Source organism: Rhinatrema bivittatum, chromosome 8 (assembly GCF_901001135.1).
Source record: "Rhinatrema bivittatum chromosome 8, aRhiBiv1.1, whole genome shotgun sequence".
In the NCBI taxonomy this organism is placed as follows: Eukaryota; Metazoa; Chordata; class Amphibia; order Gymnophiona; family Rhinatrematidae; genus Rhinatrema; species Rhinatrema bivittatum.
Window position 1 is genome coordinate 4,421,755 of NC_042622.1, and position 27,753 is coordinate 4,449,507.

Consider the following 27,753-nt stretch of genomic DNA (forward strand, 5'->3'; position numbering starts at 1 on the left):
TTTTTCCACTCCTTAGACAGTAATAGTGCACTTGTATTCTATCTAGATCACACTACACTCCATAGGAATTCCACCTAACTCTTTCCTTCTGTGGCAAGAGTCAAGCTGCGAGTTCCAGTGGGCAAACAGACCTATTCCTCCTAATTGACGTTCTGTACCTCTTTTCCTACCAACAAGCAGGCATTTCCCTATAACACTGTGTGTAACCACACTCTGTTGCGTCCGCCCTAGACTCAATAGCTTCCCTTCGGCCGGTGCTGCTTGTACATATTTTTCTCACAGGACAAGCAGGATGGTAGTCCTCACATATGGGTGACATCATGAGGATGGAGCCCAATCACGGAAAACGTCTGTCAAAGTTTCCAGAACTTTGACTGGCCCCTACTGGGCATTACCTGCATGGCACTAACCCTGCAGCCAGCAGGGGTCCCCAGAGGAAGTCAAACACCAAATAAATTTCCTGGAACTTTGAGCAATCAGATATGCTCTCAGGGCATTTGAGGATCGCCTCTCAAATCAAGTCATCCTGATTCAGACGGACAACCAGGTGGCCATGTGGTACATCAACAAACAGGGAGGCACGGGCTCCTTCCTTCTGTGTCAGGAAGCTGCACAGATACGAGCGGAAGCTCTCTCCCATTCAATGTACCTCAAGGCCACCTATTTGCCGGGAGTGGACAATGTGCTGGCAGACAAGCTGAGCCGTGTCTTTCAACTGCGTTAGTGGTTTCTCAACCCCTCGGTAGCGAACTCCATCTTCCAATAATGGGGATATCCTCGAATAGACCTCTTTGCATCCCCACAAAACCGCAAAGTGGAGAACTACTGCTCTCTCATTCGCAGCAAACTCTCTCAACCCAGAGACGCATTTCCCTCTCATGGGCAACCGGTCTTCTCTACACATTCCCTCCATTTCCTCTTCTCTCGAAGACTCTCATGAAGTTACGTCAGGACAGGGGAACCATGATCCTGATAGCACCTCACTGGCCACGCCAAGTGTGGTTTCCAGTACTTCAGGATCTCTCCATCCGCAGGCACATTCCCTTGGGAAGGGACCCGCTTCTGATCACTCAAAACGACGGGTGCCTACGCCATCCCAATCTTCACACCTTGTCCCTGACGGCATGGATGTTGAAAGGTTAATCCTTCAGCCACTCAACCTTTCTGAACCAGTTTCCCGTGTCTTGATTGCTTCATGGAAGCCTTCCACAAGAAAAGCTTACTCTTACAAATGGAAAAGGTTCACGTCATGGTGCTCTTCTCAGTCCCTTGACCCCTTTTCCTGTCCAATCCCGAAGTTTCTGGACTATCTCTGGCATCTATCAGTCAGGTGTTAAGACTTCTTCCATCAGAATGCATGTCAGTGCGGTAGCCGCCTTCCATAAAGGTGTCGGGGATGTCCCTATATCAGTACAACCCTTGTAACACGTATTTTAAAGGGCTTGCTCCACATCAAGCCTCTGCTATATTCTCCGGCCCCTTCTTGGGACCTTAACTGGTTCTGGGTCGACTCATGAAACCACCATTCGAACCTCTTCACTCTTGTGAAATTCGATACCTTACATGGAAAGTGATTTTCCTTTTGGCTATCACTTCAGCTCGCAGAGTTAGTGAATTGCAGCTCTAGTTACCTATCCACCTTACACTAAACTTCTGCAGGACTGGGCAGTACTCCGCACTCACCCTAAATTCTTACCTAAGGTAGTTTCGGATTTTCATCTCAATCAATCCATCCTACAGCCTACCTTTTTTCCCAGGCCCCATGCCAATCCAGGAGAACAGGCTCTGCATACCCATGACTGTAAACGGGCTCTAGCATTCTACCTAGACCGTACAGCTGCCCACAGGGAAAGCACTCAATTGTTCGTCTCTTTCCACCCTAACAAATTGGGGAAGCCTGTGGGTAAGCAGACTCTCTCCTCCTGGTTGGCGGACTGCATATCAGCAAGCGGGCATTCCATTTCAAGACCATGTTAAAGCACACTCTGTGAGGGCCATGGCGACTTCAGTAGCACACCTACAATCGGTGCCGCTTCCTGACATTTGCAGTGCTGCCACCTAGAGTTCTGTCCACACCTTTGCAGCCCACTATTGCTTGGACAAAGCCGGAAGACAAGATTCCATCTTTGGCCAGTCTGTCCTTCGTAACCTCTTTACAACGTGACGTTCCAACACCCTTCTGCCTGCCCGGTGGGGTTCAAAATGCCCTCTACCAAATTCCACCCCAGTTGTTGTGCCTGTTGTACGCCTTTGGGTACATTTGGTGCATGTTCGGACATCCTCAGCTCGGTACTCACCCATATGTGAGGACGACCATCCTGCTTGTCCTGTGAGAAAGCAAATGTTGCTTACCTGTAACAGGTGTTCTCACAGGACAGCAGTATGTTAGTCCTCATGAAACCCGCCTGCCTCCCCGCGGTGTTGGGTTTGTAAAGTTTTATTATTTTATTTTTTCGGCACTGCCTATAGCTTTTAAATAAGAGTGAAGGAGGACCCGTGCTGGCTGCAGGGTTAGTGCCATGCTGGGCATGCCCAGTAGGGGCCAGTCAAAGTTCTGGAAACTTTGACAGAAGGTTCCGTGATTGGGCTCCATCCTGATGATGTCACCCATATGTGAGAACTAACATCCTGCTGTCCTGTGAGAACACCTGTTACAGGAAAGCATCATTTGCTATCAGGCTGCAACCTGGAGCTCTCGCCATACCTTCGCAGCCCATTATTGCTTAGATACGACTAGCCGGCATGCTCCATGTTTGGAAAGTCCGTCTCCTCCTATTCTTTTCGGTTTAACCACCCAACATCCTTCCACCAACCCATTAAGGGTTTCAGGATGCCCTCCGTTCCAAATTCCACCACCGTCATTGCGCCTTCGCGCGTCTTGGGTGCATTTGGTGCATGTTCGGACATCCTCAGCTCGGTACTCTCCCATATGTGAGCACTACCATCCTACTTCTCCTGTGAGAAAGCAAATGTTGTTTACCTGTTGCTGGTGGCTGAAAGGAATCACTAAGTTTTTGCTTGGGACATTGTCTTTTTTAAAAGTATTGTGCAAAGTTAACTATTTGGGAATATTATTTAGTGTGTTTGTGCTTTTAATAATCAGTAGCAGTGAATAAACAAGTTAGACTGTATTTTTAAATAATCAGTCAATAAGGCAGCTAGTAAGCAGTAGGTAGTGTGTTTATTTTTAAAAGTCTGTAAGGCAGCTAGTAAGAAGTAGGTAGTGTGTTTATTTTTAAAAGTCTGGAAGGCAGCTAGTAAGCAGAACTGAGTGTTTCTATTTAAAAAAAAAAAGAAAAAAACAAACCCCCCCCCCCCCCCCCCCCAAAAAAAAACCCAAAAGTAGCCAGAAGCTAGAAATAAGCTAGGAGCAGTGTATACCTAAGTAAAAAGGTTGAAAAGTTCAGTTCAGTTACTCACCTTGGAAGGGTGTTGAGGTAGTGTGATTTGGTTTGAATAGGTACCAACATTTGATAATCAAGAGAGCAGTGAGTCACTCTGGCTGACTAACTGAAGTTAGACTGTTTGTATTTCCCAAACTTCCCACCCCTAGCTCATCCTTTAATTTATAGGCAAGTGCCACTTTTAAAAAAAAAACCAAACCCCAACAACAAAAACTTTATTGAGAGTTTGATCAGATCCCTGTAGGCCTCTATCAGACATATAGTGAATTCACTAATACATTTAAAGGACATTAATTAGACACATTCCTACTCCCATAGCAACCTAAAACTTAACTAGGAACTGATCAAAATTGAGATGAAGGCAGCAGTCCAGCAGCAAGAGGGGGGCTTCCCAGTCTTTTGCATCGAGTGTCATATGTATGATTTTTTACCCGCCGGTGAGAAGTTGTACATGTGCATGTGATGCCAAGAGCTCCTGGCTCTCACAGAATGAGTCTGATCTCTGGAGGGTAGAGTGGCAGTCCTGGAGGAGCTGAGACAGACAGAGAGGTATATTGATGAGACCTTCAGGGACATAGTAGCCAAGTCCCAACTTCAGACTGGCAGCCCTGGTGCTGCCTTGGAGGAAGAAGGTCTCATGATTGGAGAGCATCAACCTGGTGTAGCAGGAAAGGATCCTGTAGCAAGGACCTGCTCTCCAGGTGACGCACTGTCCTTTCGTACCGAGGACATCGCCCCAAGGCCTACTGCCCAGGAGGGAAGGGTTAGGTCGGACATCATAGTTGTTGATTCACTTATTAGAAACATAGAAACATAGAAACATAGAAATGATGGCAGAAGAAGACCAAATGGCCCATCCAGTCTGCCCAGCAAGCTTCACTCATTTTTTCTCTCATACTTATCTGTTTCTCTTAGCTCTTGGTTCTATTTCCCTTCCACCCCCACCATAAATGTAGAGAGCGGTGATGGAGCTGGAGCTGCATCCAAGTGAAATATCTAGCTTGATTAGTTAGAGGTAGTAGGGGTAGTAACCGCCGCAATAAGCAAGCTACACCCATGCTTATTTGTTTTTACCCAGATTATGTTATACAGCCCTTATTGGTTGTTTATCTTCTCCCCTGCCGTTGAAGCCGGGAGCTATGCTGGATATGCGTGAAGTATCAGTTTTTTTCTTCTCCCCTGCCGTTGAAGCAGAGAGCTATGCTGGATATGCATCGAAAGTGAAGTATCAGGCACATTTGGTTTGGGGTAGTAACCGCCGTAACAAGCCAGCTACTCCCCGCTTTGTGAGTGTGAATCCTTTTTTCTTCTCCCCTGCCGTTGAAGTTATGCTGGATATGCGTGAAGTATCAGTTTTTCTTTTCCCCTGCCGTTGAAGTAGAGAGCTATGCTGGAAATTCGTGATGTAGACAGCTGGGTGGCTGGTGGGCGTGAGGATCACCTGGTAACATGCCTACCTGCTGCGAAGGTGGTGGACCTCACGCGTCACCTAGATAGGATTTTAGACAGTGCTGGGGAGGAGCCGGCTGTCATGGTGCATATGGGCACCTACGACATAGGAAAATGTGGGAGGAAGGTTCTGGAAGCCAAATTTAGGCTCTTAGGTAGAAATCTTAAATCCAGAACCTCCAGTGTAGCATTCTCTGAAATGCTCCCTGTTCCACGCGTAGGTCACCAGAGGCAGGCAGAGCTCCGGAGTCTCAATGCGTGGATGAGACGATGGTGCAAGGAAGAGGGATTCAGTTTTGTTAGGAACTGGGGAACCTTTTGAGGAAGGGGGAGTCTCTTCCGAAGGCATGAGCTCCACCTTAACCAGGGTGGAACCAGACGGCTGGCACTAACCTTTAAAAAGGAGATAGAGCAGCTCTTAAACTAGAACAAAGGGGAAAGCCGACAGTCGCTCAGCAGCACATGGTTCGGAGAGAGGTATCTTCAAAGGATACTAATGATGCATTAGAATTAGGGCATCCTGACAGTGAGGTTCCAATAATTAGAAAGGTAGTCTAAGTGCCTGTAACTAAAAACTAACCTGAGCTAAAAAATTCTAACTTATCCCTATCAATTAAAAGCAGAATGAAAATACAAACAAAAAACAAACTTTGAAATATTTGTATGCTAATGCCAGAAGTCTAAGAACTAAGATGGGAGAATCAGAATGTATAGCAGTGAATGATGACAGACTTAATTGGCATCTCAGAGACATGATGGAAGGAGGACAACCAATGGGACAGTGCTATACGGGGTACAAATTATATCGCAATGACAGAGAGGAGCACCCGGGAGGTGGTGTGGTGCTTTATGTCTGGTATGGCATAGAGTCCAACAGGATAAACATCCTGCATGAGACTAAATGCAAAATTGAATCTTTATGGGTAGAAATCCCTTGTGTGTCGGGGAAGACTAGAGTGATAGGAGTATACTACCGTCCACCTGGTCAAGATGGTGAGACTGACAGTGAAATGCTAAGAGAAATTAGGGAAGCTAACCAAATTGATAGTGCGGTAATAATGGGAGACTTCAATTACCTCAATTTTGACTGGGTAAATGTATCATCGGGACATGCTAGAGAGATAACGTTCCTGGATGGAATAAATGATTGCTTTATGGAGCAATTGGTTCAGGAACCGACGAGAGAGGGAGCAATTTTAGATCTAATTCTCAGTGGAGAACAGGATTTGGTGAGAGGTAACGGTGGTGGGGCCGCTTGGCAATAGTGATCATAATATGATCAAATTTGATTTAATGACTGGAAGGGGGACAGTAAGCAAATCCACGGCTCTCGTGCTAAACTTTCAAAAGGGAAGCTTTGATTAAATGAGAAAAATTGTTAGAAAAAGGAGCAGCTACAAAAGTAAAACGTTTGCATGAGGCATGGTCATTGTTAAAAAATACCATCCTAGAAGCACAATCCAGATGTATTCCACACATTAAGAAAGGTGGAAAGAAGGCAAAACAATTACCGGCATGGTTAAAAGGGGAGGTGAAAGAAGCTATTTTAGCCAAAAGATCTTCATTCAAAAATTGGAAGAAGGATCCAACAGAAGAAAATAGGATAATGCATAAACTGTTACGATTCCTGCCCGCGGAGCTACTCTCCGCGAGCAGGCCTCTCCATCCACCTGGTGCTCCTCCCACGGCCGGGGTCGCGCCCATCTTCGGCCCTGCGCGGCTGGGCTCAACACCCAGGAGCCTCCCCTCGCGGCTGATGCCGCTCCGGCTCCCTGCCGCTCCTCCTGCACATGTACAACTTCTCACCGGCGGGTAAAAAATCATACATGTAACACTAGATGCAAAAGACTGGGAAGCCTCCCTCTTGCTGCTGGGCTGCTGCCTTCATCTCAAGTTTGTTCAGTTCCTAGTAAAGTTTTAGGTTGCTATGGGAGTAGGAATGTGTCTAATTAATATCCTTTAAATGTATTAGTGAATTCACTATATGTCTGGTAGTGGCATACAAGGGACTGATCAAACTCTCAATAAAGTGTTTTTTGTTTTTTTTTGTGAAAGTGGCACCTGCCTATAAATTAAAGGATGAGCTAGGGGTGGGAGGGTTGGGAAATACAAACAGTCTAACGTCAGTTAGTCAGCCAGAGTGACTCACTGCTCTCTTGATTATCAAATGTTGGTACCTAATCAAACTAAATCACACTACCTCGACACCTTTCTAAGGTGAATAACTGAACTGAACTTTTCAACCTTTTTACTTAGGTATACACTGCTCCTAGCTTATTTCTAGCTTCTGGCTACTTTTTTTTTTTTTTTAATACAAACACTCAGTTCTCCTTACTAGTTGCCTTACAGACTTTTAAAAATAAACACACTACCTACTGCTTTCTAGCTACCTTACTGACTGACCATTTAAAAATACAAACAGTCTAACTTGTTTATTCGCTGCCTTACTGACTATTAAAAGCACAAACACACTAAATGATATTCCCAATATTTAATCTTCCATTATAGACCCCCACATCATTTTGGTTGCTTTTCTCTTGGCTGCTTCCATCTTGTCCTTATCCTTTTGGATTTACAGTCTCCAGAACTGAAAACAGTATTCCAGGTGAGGTCTCATTAATGACCTGTACAAGGGCATTATCCCTTCCTTTTTCCTACTGGTTATGCCTCTCTCTGTGCAGCCTAGCATCTCTCTGTCCTTATCCACCATCTTGTCACATTGATTTGCTGCTTTCAGATCATCGGACATTATTAGCCTGAGGTCACTCTCCTGGTCCGTGCACATCAAAGCTTTTTGCTCCCTGTCACGTTCAGCAATTTTGGATTGCCGCATACCAAATGTAATTTATATATCCATTTCACCACTTTGGAACCCATCCCAGGCTTTTCATTGTATTCATAAGCCTCCTATGCTTATGAATGGTTTACACATCGAGTACTCTTCCTTGATTTAATCATTTTTACCCAATCAGCCTAGTGGTTAGAGCAGTGGGCTACGAACCAGGAGACCAGGGTTTGAGTCCCACTCTCGCTCCTTGTGACCGTGGGCAAGTCACTTTACCCGCCATTGCCTCAGGTACAAAACTTAGATTGTAAGCCCTCTGGGGATAGGGAAATACCTACAGTACCTGAATGTAAATCGATGTGATATGTCAGATCGAATGTCGGTATATAAAAAATAAATAAATAAATAAATAAATAAACATGACCTTCCTATGGTGAAACCATGTTGCCCCAGATCCTGCAATCCACTGAATTGTAGATAAGAACATAAGATAAGCTATACTGGCTCAGACCAAGGGTCCATCAAGCTCAGTATCCTTTGTCCAACAGTTACCAACCAACTCACAAGTACCTGGCAAGTACCCTTTCTTTCAGCAGTCTGTCCATTAAATTTCCTACCACTGAGATAGGCCTGTAGTTTCCAGCCTTCTCTTTGCCTCCCACTCACAGGTTATTTGGATAAATGCCTTTGAATATTTATTTATTTATTTATTTATTTATTTATTTAACACTTTTTTATACCGACCTTCATAGTAATAACCATATCGGATCGGTTTACATAGAACAAGGGTATAACTGAAGCAATAAATAAAGTAATTAACAATAGAGGTGAATAAGGCAAAGTTACATTTAACAAGGAGTAAAAACGTGGAAGATTAAATAGCTGGAAGAAAGGTAAAGGCAGGAGGTAATTATAACATAATACAATAAAGAATATGGGTTAAAGCTTAAGGTGCTTTAACCTGGAAGTGCCAGAGTCCATCGTTCGAGAGGATAGAAGGCTATCCTCTCGAACGATGAGGATGTAGGGCTCTCTATGCCTTCTTACTTTATGTATTTTGTCTTGGGCCTACCTTTAGAAGGAGGTGGAATATTCAATGCTTATAAATAAATATAGATTATGGGAAGACCTGGTCTAATGAAGGAAGAAAAACTGAGCTAACTAAAGCAGTAAATACTTATGCACCCTTTACTTATGGCTGGTAGCCTGAATCGTGGATGTTCAGAAGACAGTGCTTTTTGTATCATTAGTTGTACTTCACTCCCTTGCATGAATAGTTAAAAAATAAAATAAACTCCGTGGTTTGAATTAAAACAGCTATTCAGATATATGATTTTTTAAAATTCATATGGATCATTCATTTGGGAAAATTCTACACAGAGTCTTTAAATATTTTTACCCATTTCCTTTCCTTTCCCTCTGCTGGCTGTGTGAAATCAATACATTAATATTTAACTGCACTGCTTATTGTAATTAGTGGCCAATATTCAGCATCACTTGTTCAGCTAAGTTTGAACTTAGCCAGACAAGTGGCAGGATTTTAAAACCCAGCCATGCTGACTGGCCTTGAGTTAGCTGGGATAACTTTGGGAGAGCTGAAGAGCTGTCCTAACATTAGTTGGATAAATTTATCCGGCTAACTTTATGATAGCCGGATAAATAACAGCACACCTATGTTACTGAATATCCATTTAATGTTAGCAGGATAAGTTTATCCAGCTAACTTTGCTAACAAGACATTGGCTGAATATGGACCTCCTTATATTTTCCTTTAGGTATTGTTGATCTTCCAGAGGAGAATCTAGAAGCTACTTATAATGCCATAACACTACCTGAAGAGTTTCATGATTTTGACATGCAGCTACTGCCGGACTTGAAGTAAAATGTCTACTTTTTACATTTAATATCTGTAGTGATTTCTTTTGCTTGCTGATGACTTACCATAAGTTCACAATGTTTGCTTTCTTGGTGAGTCTATGGTTTTCAGACTGGTTGGAGCTGTTCATTATTCTTACTGTGACTGTAGATGCACTATTCACATTTGCATGGAAATAAAGGTTAACAAAAAAAAAGCTGCCTTTTCATAGGACTAACTTAATACATTTCCTTACTAGCTTTCAGGAGCTATTAACTCTCTTCCTTAGGTCAGAATAGAATGAGTAAAGATGACATTATCAGAAGATATAAGTTCATCATAAAAGATATTTCAGTGTGGTTTGAAAGGGAAATGGGGTTAAAAAAGAGTGATCGGAAAGTGACAGGCAGTATAATTTTATGGCCCATACAGGCCGATACAGTAGCACTATTAACCAGCGATTGGACGCGTGTTTTCGACGTGCTAGCTTTACCCCTTATTCAGTAAGGGGTAATAGCGCGTCGAAAACGCGTGTCCATTCCCCCGGAACCTAATAGCATGTTGAGGGCCCTATTAGGTATTCCTGCGAGATTCAGAAAGCAAAATGTGCAGCCAAGCCGCACATTTTACTTTCAGAAATTAGCGCCTACCCAAAGGTAGGCATTAATTTCTGCGGGCACCCTCCGACTTAATATCATCATTTTTTCCCCTCCAACCAGCAAGAACATATCTTCTTCACAAACCCCCATTTTTCATACCACTACCTACTTCGGTATCTAATCTCTTGCTGCAGGACACTTGAGACTTTCTCACTTATACGTTATAATTTTTATGCTCAATAAGACCTGTCAACTTAATTGTTTAAGTCTTTTTTTTTTTTTTTTTCTCCTTTATCTTTTGGTCATCAATGTTACAACGTTATTGTTAAATTTTGAACTTATGTACACTGTTCCAAGTTTCATAACCTTGTTCTATGTAATGCCTTTTGGCAATTTTCATGTTCTGTTTCAATGTAAACCGATGTGATCTTTATTTCATATAGGAACACCGGTATATAAAAATCTAAAAATAAATAAATAAATAAATAATATCATGGCGATATTAAGTCGGAGGTCCCGAAAGTTAAAAAAGTTACAAAAAAAAAAAAAATTGAAATCGGCTCGCAGGTTGAAAACTGGGCACTCAATTTTGCCAGCGTCCGGTTTCCGAACCCATAGCTGTCAGCGGGTTTGAGAACCGATGCCGGCAAAATTGAGCGTTGATTGTCAAACCCGCTGACAGCCGCCGCTTCTCTCCAAAAAGAGGCGCGCGGGACGCGTTTGCCTGCTCTCCCGCGACTTTTACTGCATCGGCCCGATAGTGGGTTAAGAAACTTAGATCTTTGGGTCCTTTCTTGTCAGTTCCTAGGTGTCTGATCAATTTAATTTTGTAAGTCATCAATGCAGTAGCCTGGTTTGGAAAAGTGCATCACGAAGGAAGTTTTTTGGTTATCTCTGTAGTGCATGATTCTTGTGTGAGTTGATTCTTACATTTAACAGTCTCACCAATATAGCATGTTTCTTCAAATTTTCTGCATTTAATGATATATGCTACATTAGAGGAGGGACATAAGTAGGATCCCCTTACGTTGAGAGGGTAATATTCAATGATGGGCTATTCAGTGGTGCAGTTACACTATTGAATATAGTCAGCTGTCTTAAAGATAGATACATTTCTACTTCAGTCAGGCTAGTCCATACAAATGTGTTATGCATGCCAACTAGTAGATGGAAACAGAGATCAACAGACTTGCTGATGTCACCCATATATATTCCTGTGCCGACATCAGCCTATCGGTATTCTTTGTCTTCAGCAGATGGTGGATGAGCTTCCTGTGTTGGAAGCTGAGGCCTGGTTAGGCCAGATGAACAGGAAGATTCTAGTGGGCAGCTCCTGAGGTGATAGATGGATTCTCCCTCCCTCTGTTGAGCAGAGCCCATGACTATTTTCAGTCTGGGAATATTTTAAGGAAAGACTGCTGTGTTGGGTTTGTGGCATAGTGTGGACTCTTGGTCGCAGTGGTAATGACTCTTCCCACGGGGAGGGGCCCTGTGGAGAACCACAGCGATAGGCTGGACTTAGAAAGCAGACACTGAGGGAGAAAGCTTTATTGTACTGCTGTAGATAGATTTATTTATTTATTTAAAAACTTTTCTATACCGTCGTTTAGTAGTATATCATCACAACGGTTTACAGATAGGCACATAAATAAGTCTGGTTAGGATTATAGATTAGCTAGAAGGTGCCAATAAAGTTTCGGTTACATGATTCAAATAATATACGCTATTTGGATTGTGGATTGGAAATTCCATTTATATGAATAATAGGATATCCATATACGAGAATACTGTACTCTTAAATTAATCTTTAGGTATGAGATAAAATAATAAAGGAGGGATAACTGCTATTTGTTGACTTTTAACAGTGTGCCGGAGTTCTCTTTCTTGTTCGCTAGTATTCCTTACTCCCCACTCTCATTGTGAAAAGCTTTTTTGAAGAGCCATGTTTTTAAACTTTTTTTTAAAGAGTTTTAGATCTTTCATTAGTCTTATTTCGAGTGGTAGTGTGTTCCATAATATTGGACCGGCCAGGGATAGTGCTCTCTCTCTTACCTGTGTCAGTTTTGCTGTCTTTACAGAGGGGATGGTTAGTAGAGCTTTATTGGCTGATCTTAGATTTCTCTGGGGGACATGTAGTTTAGTGCAGTGTTTAGCCAGTCAGTATTTTCCTCATAGATTAGTTTGTGGATTGTGCATAGTGTTTTAAATTGCACTCTTTGTTCAATTGGCAGCCAGTGTAATTCAGCGAGTGTTTGACTGATGTGATCTCTTCTGCTTTTTCCATTTAGAATTCTGGCTGCAGAGTTCTGTAAGATTTGTAGTGGTCTTAGTGTTGTATATGGTAATCCAAGGAAGAGTGTGTTACAATAGTCTGTGCTCGCGAATCTAAGTGCTTGAAGAACGGTTCTAGATGATAGTTGCACCGGCACTGATAGCACTGTAGTCCAGCGAAATTCCAATTTGCTCAGACAGTCTCAGATGTAGATGATCTCACCCAGATGTAGCAAGTTTGGTAGTGTTCCGCACAGCGGGATAAGCCAAACCTGAAGGGTGAAAATGGAGAGCTGGAGCGTAGAGGAACTCACAGAGAAGCAGTGCAGGAATCCTCCTTGGTAGTAGATGAAGAAAAGGACCCAAGGTCCAAGGTGCAGGATACCCTGAGCTGGAAAGGCCCTCGAGGAGCGAGTACCTTAGAGCGCTGAGGGATCCTGTAACGAAAGTAAATAAGACCCCTGAGGAGCGGTTGTCTAGGTTAAGTAGAGAAACCCTGAAAGGTAGATAGAAGCGAGAGGCCCCCGAGGAGCGGGTGCCCAGAGCTTCTGCAGGAGCGATGAATCCAAGCAAGCAGCTTAGAAGCGGTCAGAGTAGGAAAACCGAAGTCCTTGCTAACTCGTTGAATTGGAGCGGAGTGGAGGCTTAAATACCCGGAGGTACTGACGTCATGCGGTGGGGACGCCCCGGAGGTTCCCACCATGATGTATTGATTAGCATAGGCAGTGTGCGCACGTGCGTCCTAGGAGGCCACAGGAAGCAGCATATCGGATGGGGATGCCCTTGCTGTGTTGGAGGGTTTTGTCACTAGAACCGGAGGCAGCCATCTTACCCATGGAGGAGGAGAAAGGTAGAAAAGAGGTGAGGCAGAGCGGTTGCAGCCGTCTGTGACTGATGGATGCAACAGTACCCCCTTTCAAAGGGCCCCCTCCAGGACCTCTTCCCAGTGGTCTGGGTTTTCGTGGGTGTGCAAGATGGAATTGACGTACCATGTCCTTATCCATGATGTTAGCCAGAGGCTCCCATGAGTTTTCTTCTGGTCCATAGCCTTCCCAGGAGATGAGGTACTCTCACGTCTTGCCTCTCTTACGGACATCCAAGATGTCATCCACAGCATATTCAATTTCTTCCTCTGTGTCCAGATTTTTTGGTTCTGGGGTCTTTTTGGAGAACTCAGAGAGCATCAAGGGTTTTAACAGAGAGACATGGAAGGCGTTGTGTATTCTCATTGATGGAGGTAGTTTCAAGCTGTACGTCAGATTTCCCAAGCGCTGAGGGATAGCAAAGGGTCTTACATAGCGAGGTGCAAAACGTGCTGAAGGTAGTTCAAGACGGAGAAACTTGGTACTCAGCCAGACTTTGTCTCCAGGCTGAAACTGTGGTGCCTCTTGATGGTGAGCATTGTAGATCTTTTTTGCTTTCTGTCCTGCTTTGAGGAGTAGATCCTTCGTTTGCTTCCAAAGTTGAGATAACTCTGCTGCAGTAGCCTGTGCGGCAGGAGAAGCCACAGATAAGGGAATTAGCAGAGGAGGAAGTGGTTGTCGTCCATAGACCAGTTGGAAGGGAGAAGACCCTGTATTTGTAGCAAGATACGAGTGGCAAATTCTGCCCAAGGTAGCAGATCTACCCAGTCACTCTGTCTTGAATTAACGTAGCCGTGTTCACAATTAAATATTTCAATTTTTATTTCTCAACACTTTTTTTTAAAAATACATAAACCATACCTATTACATCAAAACCATTCATACCACACTCATTCATTCATCTAGACATTATACAATGTTAAAATTTCACTAGACAAATCAGTTACATTTTAACTTCCAACATACACAAATATTGCAACAATCCCTAATTACAATGTAAACATTCCACAAATATTGCAACAATCCCTAATTACAATGTAAACATTCTTTTCATTTAGTGAATGTCCTTATTCCATCTCATTTAACAGCAATTCCCTATAAGTTAATTAAACCTTTTTGGATGTAGTTAATACTTCTCTTTAAACTGCTTTTAAATTAATGGTTCTTATTGAATTTATTGTCCCGACAGGAAGCTCCTGTTTCACCCATTGGTTTCTTCAGGGGATTTGTTCTCAAACTCACATCCAACGATTTTCATACAACATCTTCTTAAATTCAAATTCATTTCCCATTCACAGTGTATTTAGGAAACCCATGCTGAACAAAACTATAGTATAGGGGACAGGGAGTTATTAGCCATTAAGCTTGCCCTCGAAGAGTGGTGTCACTGGTTAGAAGGCACTCAGTTTAAGTTCATTGTCTTTACAGATCATAAAAACCTCGAGCACCTCAGACATGCCCAACATCTCAACACTCTCCAGGCCCACTGGGCATTGAGCTCCGTTACCATCTGGCGGAGAAGAACCTCCGAGCTGACGCTCTTTCACGTTCCTTTGACCCTGATGATATTCAAGACGAGCCGAGTCACATCATTGACCCTGCCTGTATCTGCCTGTCAGCCACCGTCACAGTTCCAGCTGGGAAGACCATTGTGTCTTGCCGACTCCGAGAAAAGGTCCTACGTTGGGCGCACGACTCCAAGCTAGCTGGCCATCCGGGACGCATCCGAACGCTATGCCTACTCTAACGCTACTACTGGTGGCCTACCATGGTTACTGTTACTCGTGCCTATGTAGACTCATATACAACCTGTGCCCAGCAGAAGCCACCAGTAGGCCAACTTTGGGGCCTCCTCCAGCCATTGCCTGCACCAGAAGAGCCGTGGACTCATCTTTCCACAGATTTTGTGGTGGACCTTCCACCGTCCAAGGGGAATACAGTCATTTGGGTCATCATAGACCGATTCTCCAAAATGGCTCATTTTGTTCCTTTGCCTGCCTTACCATCAACTCCGGAGTTAGCATGATTCTTCTTTCAGCATGACTTTTGCCTTCATGGTCTGCCCACCGATATTGTCTCGGACAGGGGTCCCCAGTTTGTCGCTCGTTACTGGTGCTCTTTATGTAAGAAGTTTGGGATAACTATTAACTTGAATGCAGCTTACCACCCTCAGGTCAACGGCCAGACCGAGCACACAAACCACTCACTTAAGAACTTCCCTCGTGCCTACATGAATGACCAGCAGGACAACTGGGTGGAGTTGTTACCCTGGCAGAATTTTCCCACAACTCCCATATCGCAGCAGCCACTGGAGTTTCCCCTTTCTCCATTATATATAGCAGACAACCTCAGCTACCATTGCCGATTCCTCTGTCGGTGCCCTCGCTAGCAGCTCAGGCCACAGCAGATGCTTTTCAAGCACTTTGGACTCAGACGAATCAACGCCTCCGCCAGGCTGTGGTATGTGCTAAGAAGTCTGCTGACGCCCACCATCGACCAACTCAGGAGTTCCAGCCAGGCCAAAAGGTCTGGCTAAGTACTCGCTACATCCGTCTTAAACTACCTTCGCAGTGGTTTGCACCAAGGTTCATCGGCCCATTTGCTGTTACCTGGCGTATCAGTGCACAGGCTGGAGCTGATTTCTCTTTGTGGAACTGAATTTGCATTGTGGCTAAGTATTCTTGCTTATTACTTACAAGTTTTGTAGAAGGCTTCTGTGAATAATTCCTGTCTGTGTTTTCATTTCTTTATAGTAAGATATTATTCTAGTAAATTAATTTGCTGTTTGGTTGCTCTGCTATAGAGTTAAGATAAAAAAAAAAAACCCACTCCAGCTTTAAATCTATTTCTCTTTTGGAGTTAGCTGGCACAAATAATCTGTTTAAATCTTAATATTGGGGCATAAAGACTGTTTTAAATAAATTGACAAAAAAGGACAGACAAACTTCTAGAAGTGACCTGATCCAACTGGATTGGGTGTGTCTCAGACCTTGGGGGAGGTAAACTTAGAGAAGCAGGAGAGCCATTGTGGCCAGTGCACAGGCTGGAGCTGATTGATTGATTTATTTATTTATTTAGGATTTTTATATACCGACCTTCTCAATACAAGTATCAAATCAGGTCGGTTTCCATAGAACAAAACTGTCGCGGTTAAGGCGTTACAATAAACAGAGTTTCTGAACATAAGAACATAAATAAATAATTGTGGAACTGAATTTGCATTGTGGCTAAGTATTCTTGCTTATTACTTACAAGTTTTGTAGAAGGCTTCTGTGAATAATTCCTGTCTGTGTTTTCATTTCTTTATAGTAAAATATTATTCTAGTAAATTAATTTGCTGTTTGGTTACTCTGCTATAGAGTTAAGATAAAAAAAAACCCCACTCCAGCTTTAAATCTATTTCTCTTTTGGAGTTAGCTGGCACAAATAATCTGTTTAAATCTTAATATTGGGGCATAAAGACTGTTTTTAAAAAATTGACAAAAAAGGACAGACAAACTTCTAGAAGTGACCTGATCCAACTGGATTGGGTGTGTCTCAGACCTTGGGGGAGGTAAACTTAGAGAAGCAGGAGAACCATTGTAGCCAGTGCATAGGCTGGAGTATATTATTGGTCTGGTTCTTTGCTAATTTGTTTGCTTTAAGATTCAGTATACCTGCATTTCTCTTATTGTAGAGCTGTCTTTAATAATCTGTTTAATATTGGCACATAAGTGCTGAGGGATCATTTAATAGATAAAGGACTATTAAAGTTCCAGGAAGTGCCCTGCTTTACCCAGCTTGTCCCAGGTTAAACTGGATAACCCTGTCATCAGTGGCACAGCTGCAAAAGGAAAGAGTGAAGTGAATAACAAATCTCAACTAAAGTCTCTTAAGGAGTCCAGGAAAAGCAATAACCTTAAAGAGAGTACCTGGAAAGCTATGACCACAAATGCTCATAGTTTGGGAAATAAAATCCCAGATCTGCAGGCCCTAATGACGGAGGCAGAATTGGACATTGTTGCTATCACAGAGACATGGTTCACAGAATCTCATGATTGGGATACAGCAATACCAGGATATAACTTGTTAAGGAAGGACAGAGTGGAAAGAAAAGGGGGAGGTGTGGCTCTTTATGTCAGAAACAATATCCAAGCATCTGAGCTGCAAGGAGGTTGGGGCAAGGAAGAAGCACTATGGGTCGACCTAAAAAAAGATGACGGAGCATCCATTTATATTGGAGTGGTTTACAGGCCTCCAAACCAAAAGGAAGAGCTGGACAGAGATCTGGTTGAAGACATCCATAAGATAGGTAAGAAGGGAGAAGTGGTGATCGTTGGTGACTTTAATATGCCAGATGTAGACTGGAAAATCCCATCTGCAGAATCTAAAATTAGTAGAGCGATAGTGGATGCCATGCAAGTAACTTTGTTCAAACAAATGGTATTGGAACCCATGAGTGAAGGAACTGTACTCGACTTAGTGCTCACTAATGGAGATAATGTCTCTAATGTCCAGGTGGGCGCCCACCTCAGCACCAGTGATCATCAAACAGTATGGTTTAATATCACTAAAAGAATATGGAAAAGAACCACAAAGACCCGAGTTTTACAGTTCAAAAACACGGACTTTGAGGAAATGGGGACGAACCGAGAGGAAGAACTAAAAGGATGGGAGAACGAGAGAGATGTGGATCAGCAGTGGACCAATCTAAAAGGAGCAATCACCAAGGCAACTACTTTATATGTTAGAAATGTAAAGAAAAGTAAAAGAAAATTGAAACCTATCTGGTTCTCAAAGGAGGTGGCTGACAAAATTAAAGCTAAAAGAACAGCATTCAAGAAATATAAAAGATCCCAAAGGGAGGAGCACAAAGAAGAATATTTGATTCAACTGAGGGAGACAAAGAAATTAATCAAGTTGGCAAAAAGTCAAGCGGAAGAGAGGATTGCCAAGGAGATAAAAAATGGTGACAAAACATTTTTCAGATACATCAGCCAAAAGAGAAAAGTCCAAAGTGGTATAGTGAAATTGAAAGGTGGAAATGATCAATGTGTGGAGAGAGATGAAGAAATGGCAGAAATATTAAACGAATACTTCAGCTCTGTGTTCACTAAAGAAGACCCTGGAGAAGGACCATCTCTACACAACAAGAAACTGAAGGAAAGTGGAATAGATGAAAATCCTTTTACAGTAGAAAATGTATGGGAAGAGCTAAAGAATCTGAAAGTGGACAAAGCCATGGGGCCTGATGGGATTCATCCAAGGATACTGAGGGAGCTCAGAGATGTGCTGGTGGGTCTGCTGTGTGACCTGTTCAATAGATCCCTAGAAATGGGAGTGGTGCCGAGTGATTGGAGAAGAGCGGTGGTGGTCCCGCTTCACAAGAGTGGGAACAGAGAGGAGGCTGGTAACTACAGACCGGTTAGCCTCACTTCGGTGGTGGGAAAAGTAATGGAGTCACTGTTGAAAGAGAGAATAGTGAACTATCTACAGTCCGGAGAATTGATGGACCAGAGGCAACATGGATTCACCAGGGGAAGATCCTGTCAGACAAATCTGATTGACTTTTTTGACTGGGTAACCAAGGAATTGGATCAAGGAAGAGCGCTCGATGTCATCTACTTAGATTTCAGCAAAGCTTTTGATACGGTTCCGCACAGGAGACTGGTGAATAAAACGAGAAGCTTAGGAGTGAGTGCCGAGGTGGTGACCTGGATTGCAAACTGGTTGACGGACAGAAGAAAATGTGTGATGGTAAATGGAACTTTCTCTGAAGAGAGAGCGGTTTTAAGTGGTGTACCGCAAGGATCGGTGTTGGGACCGGTCCTGTTCAATATCTTTGTGAGCGACATTGCGGACGGAATAGAAGGTAAGGTTTGTCTTTTTGCGGATGACACTAAGATCTGCAACAGAGTGGACACGCCAGAAGGAGTGGAGAGAATGAGACGGGATTTAAGGAAACTGGAAGAGTGGTCGAAGATATGGCAGCTGAGATTCAATGCCAAGAAGTGCAAAGTCATGCATATGGGGAGTGGAAATCCGAATGAACTGTATTCGATGGGGGGGGAAGGGCTGATGTGCACGGAGCAGGAGAGAGACCTTGGGGTGATAGTGTCTAATGATATGAAGTCTGCGAAACAATGCGACAAGGCGATAGCAAAAGCCAGAATAATGCTGGGCTGCATAGAGAGAGGAATATCGAGTAAGAAAAGGGAAGTGATTATCCCCTTGTACAGGTCCTTGGTGAGGCCTCACCTGGAGTACTGTGTTCAGTTCTGGAGACCGAATCTACAAAGAGACAAAGTCAAGATGGAAGCGGTACAGAGAAGGGCGACCAGGAAGGTGGAGGGTCTTCATCGGATGACATACGAGGAGAGATTGAAAAATCTAAATATGTACTCCTTGGAGGAAAGGAGGAGCAGGAGTGATATGATTCAGACTTTCAGATACTTGAAAAACTTTAATGATCCAAAGACAACGACAAACCTTTTCCATCAGAAAAAAATCAGCAGAACCAGAGGTCACGAGCTGAGGCTCCAGGGAGGAAGACTAAGAACCAATGTCAGGAAGTATTTCTTCACGGAAAGGGTGGTGGAGTCTAAAACTGTGAAGGACTTCAAAGGGGCGTGGGATAAACACTGTGGATCCATCAAGTCCAGAGTGCGTGAGAAAGAGGAGGCAGGAAAACACTGCACGGAGCGGCAGTAGCCACAGAGGCATTCACGGAGCGGGATGCCAGTGGTTGGTGTTCCACCTTCACGGAGCGGAAGGATGGAGGGCTGCCATCTCCAAAAAAAAAAACCAAACAAACAAACAAAAAACAGGGGTGGGTAAGAGTATGGGGCAGGGGTGTGGCCTGCTTGTTACAGCGGTTGCTACCCCTAATTGAGCTGGATGTTCACTTGGATGCAGATACGGCGCTGCTCTCTACATTGGTGGTGGGGTGGAGGGGAATTAGGGCTGGAGGGTACTGGAAGCCAATAGTAACAGGTGGGAGAGAGAAAAAGGGGGAAAAAAATGGATAAAGTGCGTAGCTTGCTGGGCAGACTGGATGGGCCGTTTGGTCTTCTTCTGCCGTCGTTTCTATGTTTCTATGTATCAGGCCTGTCACCTACCAGCTTAGGTTACCACCGACCTTAGCAATACATAATTGCTTTCATGTGTCTCTACTTAAGCCGGTGGTATTCTTGTGGTCTTCTCGTAAGGCTGCTGAACCTTCTCAGCTTACCATGGAAACCAATACCACTTATCGGATTGAAGAATTCCTTGACTGTCCTCAGAGAGGCCGCCGTTGGGAATATCTTCTCTCCTGGGAAGGTTACGGTCCTGAGGAGAACTCCTGGGAGCCTGCAAGTAACATCTTGGACAAGGGACTCCTCCTCCGTTTCCATTGTGCCCATCCAGGCAAACCCAAGCCTTCAAGGGGGGGTACTGTTGCGTGCGCCGTCCATGGTAGGCTCGCGACCGGGCCTACTCACCCTTGCAGCGCTGCTTCCTGACCTGGACCATCTTCACTCGCAGCTGTGGGCAGCTGCCTATGCCCCCGAGCATCTACTGCCTCCTCGGCTGTTCCTGGCTCCTCTGCAGATCTCCCCAGTTCCCGGCAGATCTCCCCTGTCCCCTGTGGGCCCTGTCCTTAGGCGCGCATGCGCGCATTGCTCTGACCTTTAAAGGGGCCGTGACAGGAATCTAGCCTGCGTCCCTGGATGATGACATCACCGGGCCCTGGTATATAAGCCAGGGCTCCGCCACTAGTTCCTTGCCTTGGCAACAGGTTTCCACGTTTAATCGTGTGCTCGTTGTCCATTGTTCCTGGATCCTGATCCTGACTTCATTCCTGGTTCCTGATCCTGACTCTGTTCCTGCTCCTATCTCGTACCTTGGTCCCTTCCTTGCTTTGCTGAATTGCTTCTCTGGCTTTGACCCTTGCTACTTTGCACCACGCTCAGGATTGCTTCTCTGGCTTTGACCCTTGCTACATTGGATCACGCTCAGGATTGCTTCTCTGGCTTTGATCCTTGCTATGTTGGACTACGCTCTGGACTGATTCTCTGGCTTTGACTCTTGCTATGTTGATCTAAACTCTGGACTGATACCTTGGCTTTGACCCTTGCTTTGCTCCGTCTCATTACCTTGTCTGTTCAGCCGCTTGCCTTAACTATGCCTGGTATCTATTTGGAATTGGCCTCTTGGCTTCGGCCTCTATTACTCAGGCACCCCTTGTCTCTGCCTTGTTCCTGTCGGTGCCCGGGTCTCTGGATCCCTACCTCGTCTGGACCTACGTCGGTCCCTTGATACCTCTGCTGGTTCCTGGCAACCCTTACACCGCCACTACTGGGAGTCATCACACGGAGGCCCGCCTAAGACCAGCCAGCCCCGGCACCCAAAGGCTCAACCTGCTGGGATCGAGGGCTGGTATTAGCAAAGCTCCAGTTGGCCTCCATCTCCTAGTCAGCTCTGCCTCCCGACGGTGGGGACCCGTAGGGCTTGCCCTATGGGTTGCGTCAACCCGACCTCGGGCCAAGGGTCCACCACCAGCACAACATAACCTTGAGAATTAAACTGTTGAGGAAACCTTTTTGATTCTACAGACAGCGGGCCTGGCAGTTAACATACCTACGCTTTCTCAGGATTTACAGTAAAGACTGTGCCTGTAAAATAGCAGCAAGTGCCTAAAGGTGGTAAATGGCTGCGAAGGCACTCAGGAGGTTCTACTGCATCAAAAGACACTGTGATTTGACTGGAGAATTTTAGCAGCTATATGCCAAATTGCTGCATGATGCATTGATTAGAATCTGAACGTGGTGGTTTTCTGTAATTATTATATGAATAATTTTGGTGGATTTCCTGATAATTGATTTCATTCCTCATATTGTTTTGTTGAATCTGTGCATGGTATCCTCCTTGATAGACTAAACAAAATAGGCATTAAAGACTCCGTGTTCAAATGGTTTAGCTCTTACCTAAAAAATAGAACCTTCCAAGTAAAATTTCTTGACAAAGAATCACATCCTATTGATCTCAACTTCGGAGTACCCCAGGGATCCTCTATATCCGCTACACTATTTAATATCTATATGCTCCCTTTATGCAGAATTCTATCAGGCCTCGGTCTAACACATTTTATCTATGCCGACGACCTTCAAATTTTAATGCCGATCCAAAAATCTATTGACCAAATTCTTAAGCTCTGGGACATATACCAATCCACCATTGAAAAGGTATTAACCCAAATTAATCTTTCCCTAAATACTAAAAAAAACTGAAATCCTATACAACTCACCTAAATTAAGCAAAACAAAAGAGCTTGAAATTCAAGAAGCAGCCAAAAACTACCCCATCTCCCTAGAAGTACGAGATCTAGGGATTCTTATAAATTGCGAATTCTCCATGAAATCATGGGTCAAAAAATCAAAAGCGATGGTTACTTCAAATTAAACATACTCAAAAGATTAAAACCCCTCCTATTCCCAAAAGACTTTAGAACTGTCTTATAAGCACTTGTCTTATCAAGATTAAACTATTTATTTTATTTATTTATTTAAAATTTTTATATACCGACATTCATCCAGGATATCATATCGGTTCACATTGTAACGCAAAAACAAACGCACGGCATGGCGCTTTACATTGAACAGTAAAAACATGATAACAAGGCATTAACGAGAGGGGGGAACAATAATATGGGAAGTTTTGCAATAAAATTATAAACAAGAATTGCAAATATATACATATGTACAAAAGAAAGAAAACTATGAGGTTAATTTTAATCAGGCTAGGAGATAAGATGGGGAAGAGAAGGGAGGAGAGCAAGGAAAGAGGGGGGCAGAGAGAAAGAAAAGAAGGTGGCGGAGAAAAGGGGAGGGGAGAGAGGGGCGGTAGAATGGGAAACAGGGGAGGAGTGCAACTCACTAATTCTTAGGCCTTCCCGCAAATATCACAAGACCATTGCAACTTCTGCAGAACTCTGCAGCTAGACTCTTGACAGGTACTAGAAGATCCGAACATATCACCCCAATATTAAAAGAACTTCATTGTCTGCCGATCAAATACAGGGCCCAGCATAAAATCTTATCACTAATTCACAAAACCCTCTACAATGAAAAAATAGAATGGCTAACCTCTTCACTTCACTTCCACACCCCCTCAAGAAGCACCAGATCAACCGGAACAGGGATGCTGCCAATTCCTTCCCCCAAAATTGCGCATCTAAATAATGTCAGAGAAAGAACTATCTCTGTTGCTGGACCCCTACTATGGAACTCGATTCCACAGAAATTACGATTAGAAGCTGACATCAAATCATTTAAAAAGGGGATTAAAACTTGGCTTTTTAAACAAGCCTACCAAGAGCTGTTAGCATAATTATCCCATACTTTTGATTTTATACCAAGGTAATGTATATTTTTATTTTTATTATACTATCTCTACTCTAACTATACTACCTCTCTAAGTGTTTAAATTTTGATTATTTAGCCTACTATTTAGTTTGCTATGTTAAATATTTATATCATGAAACAATGTATTTACTTCCTTTCTTCTTTGGAAATGCAAATATTTTTAAATGAATATTTGCTAACTACTGTAAACCGATTTGATATGCCTGCATTAAAAGTCGGTATATAAAAATTATTAATAAAAATAAATATATTTAGGAAGAAGTTTGGGGTTAGAGGGAGGTTTTTGAGGTCTGGGGAAATAGAAGGTCTTGTGTGGGATTTTGGGAGGGTTTTTGAGGGGAATAGGTGGCCTGTTTGCTATGGCTGTGAGGGACATATACATATTTAATTTTGTATTGATGAGAATCTGTATGATCTCCATTTGGACCTCAGCATGGCTCTTTCTCAGCTAATGAACGCTCTCTTTGAATCACTGTATTCCTGTGACCTGAAGTACCTGACCCAGAAAATTGTGTTTTAGGTGGCAGTCACTTTGACATGCAGGGTCAGTGAGCTTCAGGCTCTAGTAACTTATCCAACTTACACTAAGTTTTATCATAATAGGGTGGACCTATGCATCTATCTCAAGTTTCTGCCTTAGGTAGTATTAGAATTCCATCTTAACCAATCAATTGTCCTTCCAACATTTTTTCTCAGGCCACATGTTCACCAGTGTGAATAAGCACTGCACAATTTGGACTGTAAGAGAGTCTTGGCCTTCTACCTGGAGCAGATTGAAGTCTTTAGAAAGTCCACCCAACTTTTTGTTTCTTTTGATGCAAATAAACTTGGGATTTTTGTTTTCAAATAGATTAAATCTAATTGGCTAGCAGTTTGCATCTCTTTATGTTATGCCCAGGTGGGCCTGAATCTGATGGATCATGTCAAGGCTCACTGTATTCAAGCCATGGTGGTTCACCATGGAGGAGATCTACAAGTCTGCTATACGGAGTTCTCCCCACTCATTCATATTTCACTACTGTTTGAACAGGGATGGCTGATACGACAGTAGGTTTCACCAATCTGTCCTTCGGAATTTGTTTGAGGTGGAGAACCCAATTCTTTTCCCTCTTTGGGCCCATTCTTTTTGTTTCACGCTGCCTTTCACAAGTTAGTGAAATAACAGAAAAAAGTTTCTGTTGCCAGCAAAAATGGTGTGCCTTTTGGTGCCTGTTATTGTTGTTTCCTCTGCATTCAGGCAGGCCAATCCACAGCACATAAGTGGGTTATGCACTTCTACCATTTAATTATGATGGAGTAAACCTGACGTCATGGACATATAACCATGCCCTGACATCAGCCTTGCAGTCTTCTCTGTCTCCAACAGATGGTGGATATGCATTTCCTGACTGTGGTAAAAAATAATGAAAAAAGAGACGGTAGAAGATTTTCGGACACCTCTTGAGCTCCAGAGGTGATACCAGTGGGTCCCTCTGATTTGAGCATTTTCAGTCTGTGAGCTTGCCTCAAGCATGGGCTTGGGGGAAAAAAAAAGCAGTTGGAGTCTGAGGGAGAGCTTGGCGGTGACGGCTTCTGTCCTCTTCCTCCGGCACCAAAGACCCGTTCATGCTCTCTGCCAGGGAAGGCTGAGCTCAGGTATGCGAAAAAAAAAAAGAGAGAAGAAGAAAGTGTAGGAAGGTTTTAATTATCCTCTTCCTTCCTTACTAGGTCTCCTTCCCTCAGCGCTGGGTGTTGGGCATCCTTTCCCCCTTCCCTCTCACTTCTCTGTGGAGTTTAGTGTAGAGCAGAGGCAGCACGGCCTTGGTGGGTTGAGCAGCCCTTGGCTAGGCCCCACTCAAAAGGCTCGGTTTCTTCAGCCATGTGGTAGGCCGCGGTGGCATTCTTTCCCTGCGAATCATCGGGTGGGTGCAGCACATGACAGTACACGGACATAAGCGTACATGTGCACCTGTACTTGAGCGCGGGGGGGGGGGGGGGGGTGTTGGGGAAGGAATGTCCACAGCCTGGTTTTGGGTGTATTGTTAAGCTATCTGAGTGCATGCTATCTTGAGTGCATACAATCTGAGCGCATACCATTTGGGTGCATACGATCTGGGCACATACTTCCATAGCCCTCTGGCAGACATGTATTGAGTGTGTACTCGCAGACACAATTGATGTGCGCAGGCGGCTCTCTACCACACAGTGCTAGACTCTATGGTGTCGGGGACATAAAGGTCTCAGAGTCTAACTATCCATGTGGCTTGCCATATAAGGGCAATACAGCCATCACTTTCTCTAAATCTGTGTCAGCGCTGTTTGGACAAGGTGATTTTCCTACTACGGATGTGGTTGACCATGGGCCATCTCCTCAGATTGAGGGGAGTGGGGCGGAAGGTGATACAATGAATGTATCCCCTCCTTTATTTCCTGTGACAAAGACATCCACGAGAGATGTGAGTCAGTTGGACAGTATTAGGTTTGGGCCTGTGGGCCCCAATATGGATCCATCCTTCTTTTCCTGGGTGGAATTTTTTTCCCAGGGTCTTCAGACTTTTCTGTAGGGTTGCCCAGCAGAGCTGTGGATCCCTTTTAAGTTGGGTTCACGTCCTTGGGGCTCCCACTTTTCATACTGTGTGCAAGTGCTGCAGTGAGGTGGTCCCTGGTGATGTTCAGGATGATGTGGATAAGGATATGTCAGATGACTCCGATGGGGATTTGGGTTTCTCTCCTCTTGAAGAGGGGGAAATTCCTCCTGATTTGGAGCCACATAGGACTGTGCTCCGATTCTTTCACAGAGATGTGTTGCCAAGTCTGTTGTCTCAGACTCTGAAGACACTTGGTGGGGCTGGGGGTGACTCTTCGGGTGTGCCAAAGAAGGATCCGCTATTGGTTTACCTACGCAAGGTGTCATGTTTCTTTCCCTTACTGGATGCAATTCAAGAGTTGATTGACCTTGAATGGAGCGCCCCTAAAGTTAACTTCAAAGAAGGGTACGCTTTAGTAGGATTGTTCCGCTGAGATCAAAGACGAGGGCACATTTGCGATTCCTGAAGGTGGCTACCTTAGTAGGTGCTGTTACCAAGCAAACCACCATTCTGGTGTAAGGAGGGGGCAGTTCTAAACAATGCTCAGGATGGGCATATTGAGGCTACCCTTTCGCAGATCTTTGAGGCCATGGTTATGAATTTTCAGATTGCGTCTTGTTGCTCCCTGGTAGCTTGGACTGGTTTGCATCTCTTTCAAGAGACACAAAGAGTGGAGTCCAGTGGCAGATCGGTATAGAACTGGGGGTCACATTCTTAGCCGATGCAGGCTGTGACTTTGTGTGGACAGCCGCTAGAGAGGTATCTTCTGTGATAGCGACTAGATGCCAGATGTGGCTATGAAATTGGTTGTCAGACTCTGTTTGCAAGTCCAATCTCACACTGTTACCCTTTCAGAGTTCTGTTTTATTTGCATCCTTATGGAGGAGCCTCTATTCAAAGGTCTTGTCCCTTCGGAAGGTCTCAGTCCTTTCGGCGTAGAAAGCCTTGTAAAGATACAGGCTGCAGAACCAGAGCTCCTCGATCTTCTCAATGAAGATGCGGAGACTCACCTACAAAAGTGGGTACAGCTGACCTTGTACGGCTGTGTTCTGGAATTCTTCTAGATTCCTCTGGATGCCTTTATGGTCTTTCTGTGTTACTCTCTGCAGAAAAGAGTGGCGGTCGAGACTCCTTTCGGGAGGCTGTTGGTCTTGTAGCCTCTATATTCCCTTATTCTGTTACTTCCCAGAAGGAGGAAGGGCCATATGACCCATTCTGGATCTTAAGGAAATTAATCACTTTGGCATTTGATTCATTTCCAGATGGAAATTCTGCGTTCCGTAATAATGGTAGTACAAACAAGGGATTTTCTCACGTCTTAGTATGGATGGAGGTATATCTTCACATTCGCCAGGAACATCTGCGTTTCCTGAACTTTGACATTCTGGGCTGTCATTATCATGTTCAGGCTCTGCCCTTCGTGCTGATGATTTCTCCTTGGACCTTCTCCAAGGTCATGGTAGTAGTAGCAGCGTCTTTGCACAAAGAAGGCATTCTGGTACATTTGTATCTGGACGACTTGCAGCCATCTCAGATGCTGGAGTGTTTCAGCATGCAATTCGACGCAGAGCTGGGAAG

At 44.0% G+C, this 27,753-nt stretch overlaps 1 protein-coding gene across 4 annotated transcripts in view; it reads left to right on the top strand.

Annotated features, from left to right (window-relative positions):
- The window catches only part of RAD21L1 (RAD21 cohesin complex component like 1), a 775,557-nt gene that overhangs the window by 110,119 nt on the left and 637,685 nt on the right, over positions 1–27,753 (top strand). For all 4 annotated transcript variants that reach the window (XM_029611932.1, XM_029611931.1, XM_029611933.1 and 1 more), the window contains exon 4: positions 9,414–9,516. In XM_029611932.1, coding sequence (XP_029467792.1) covers positions 9,414–9,516 — 103 coding nt within the window. The remainder of the gene's footprint in view (positions 1–9,413; positions 9,517–27,753) is intronic.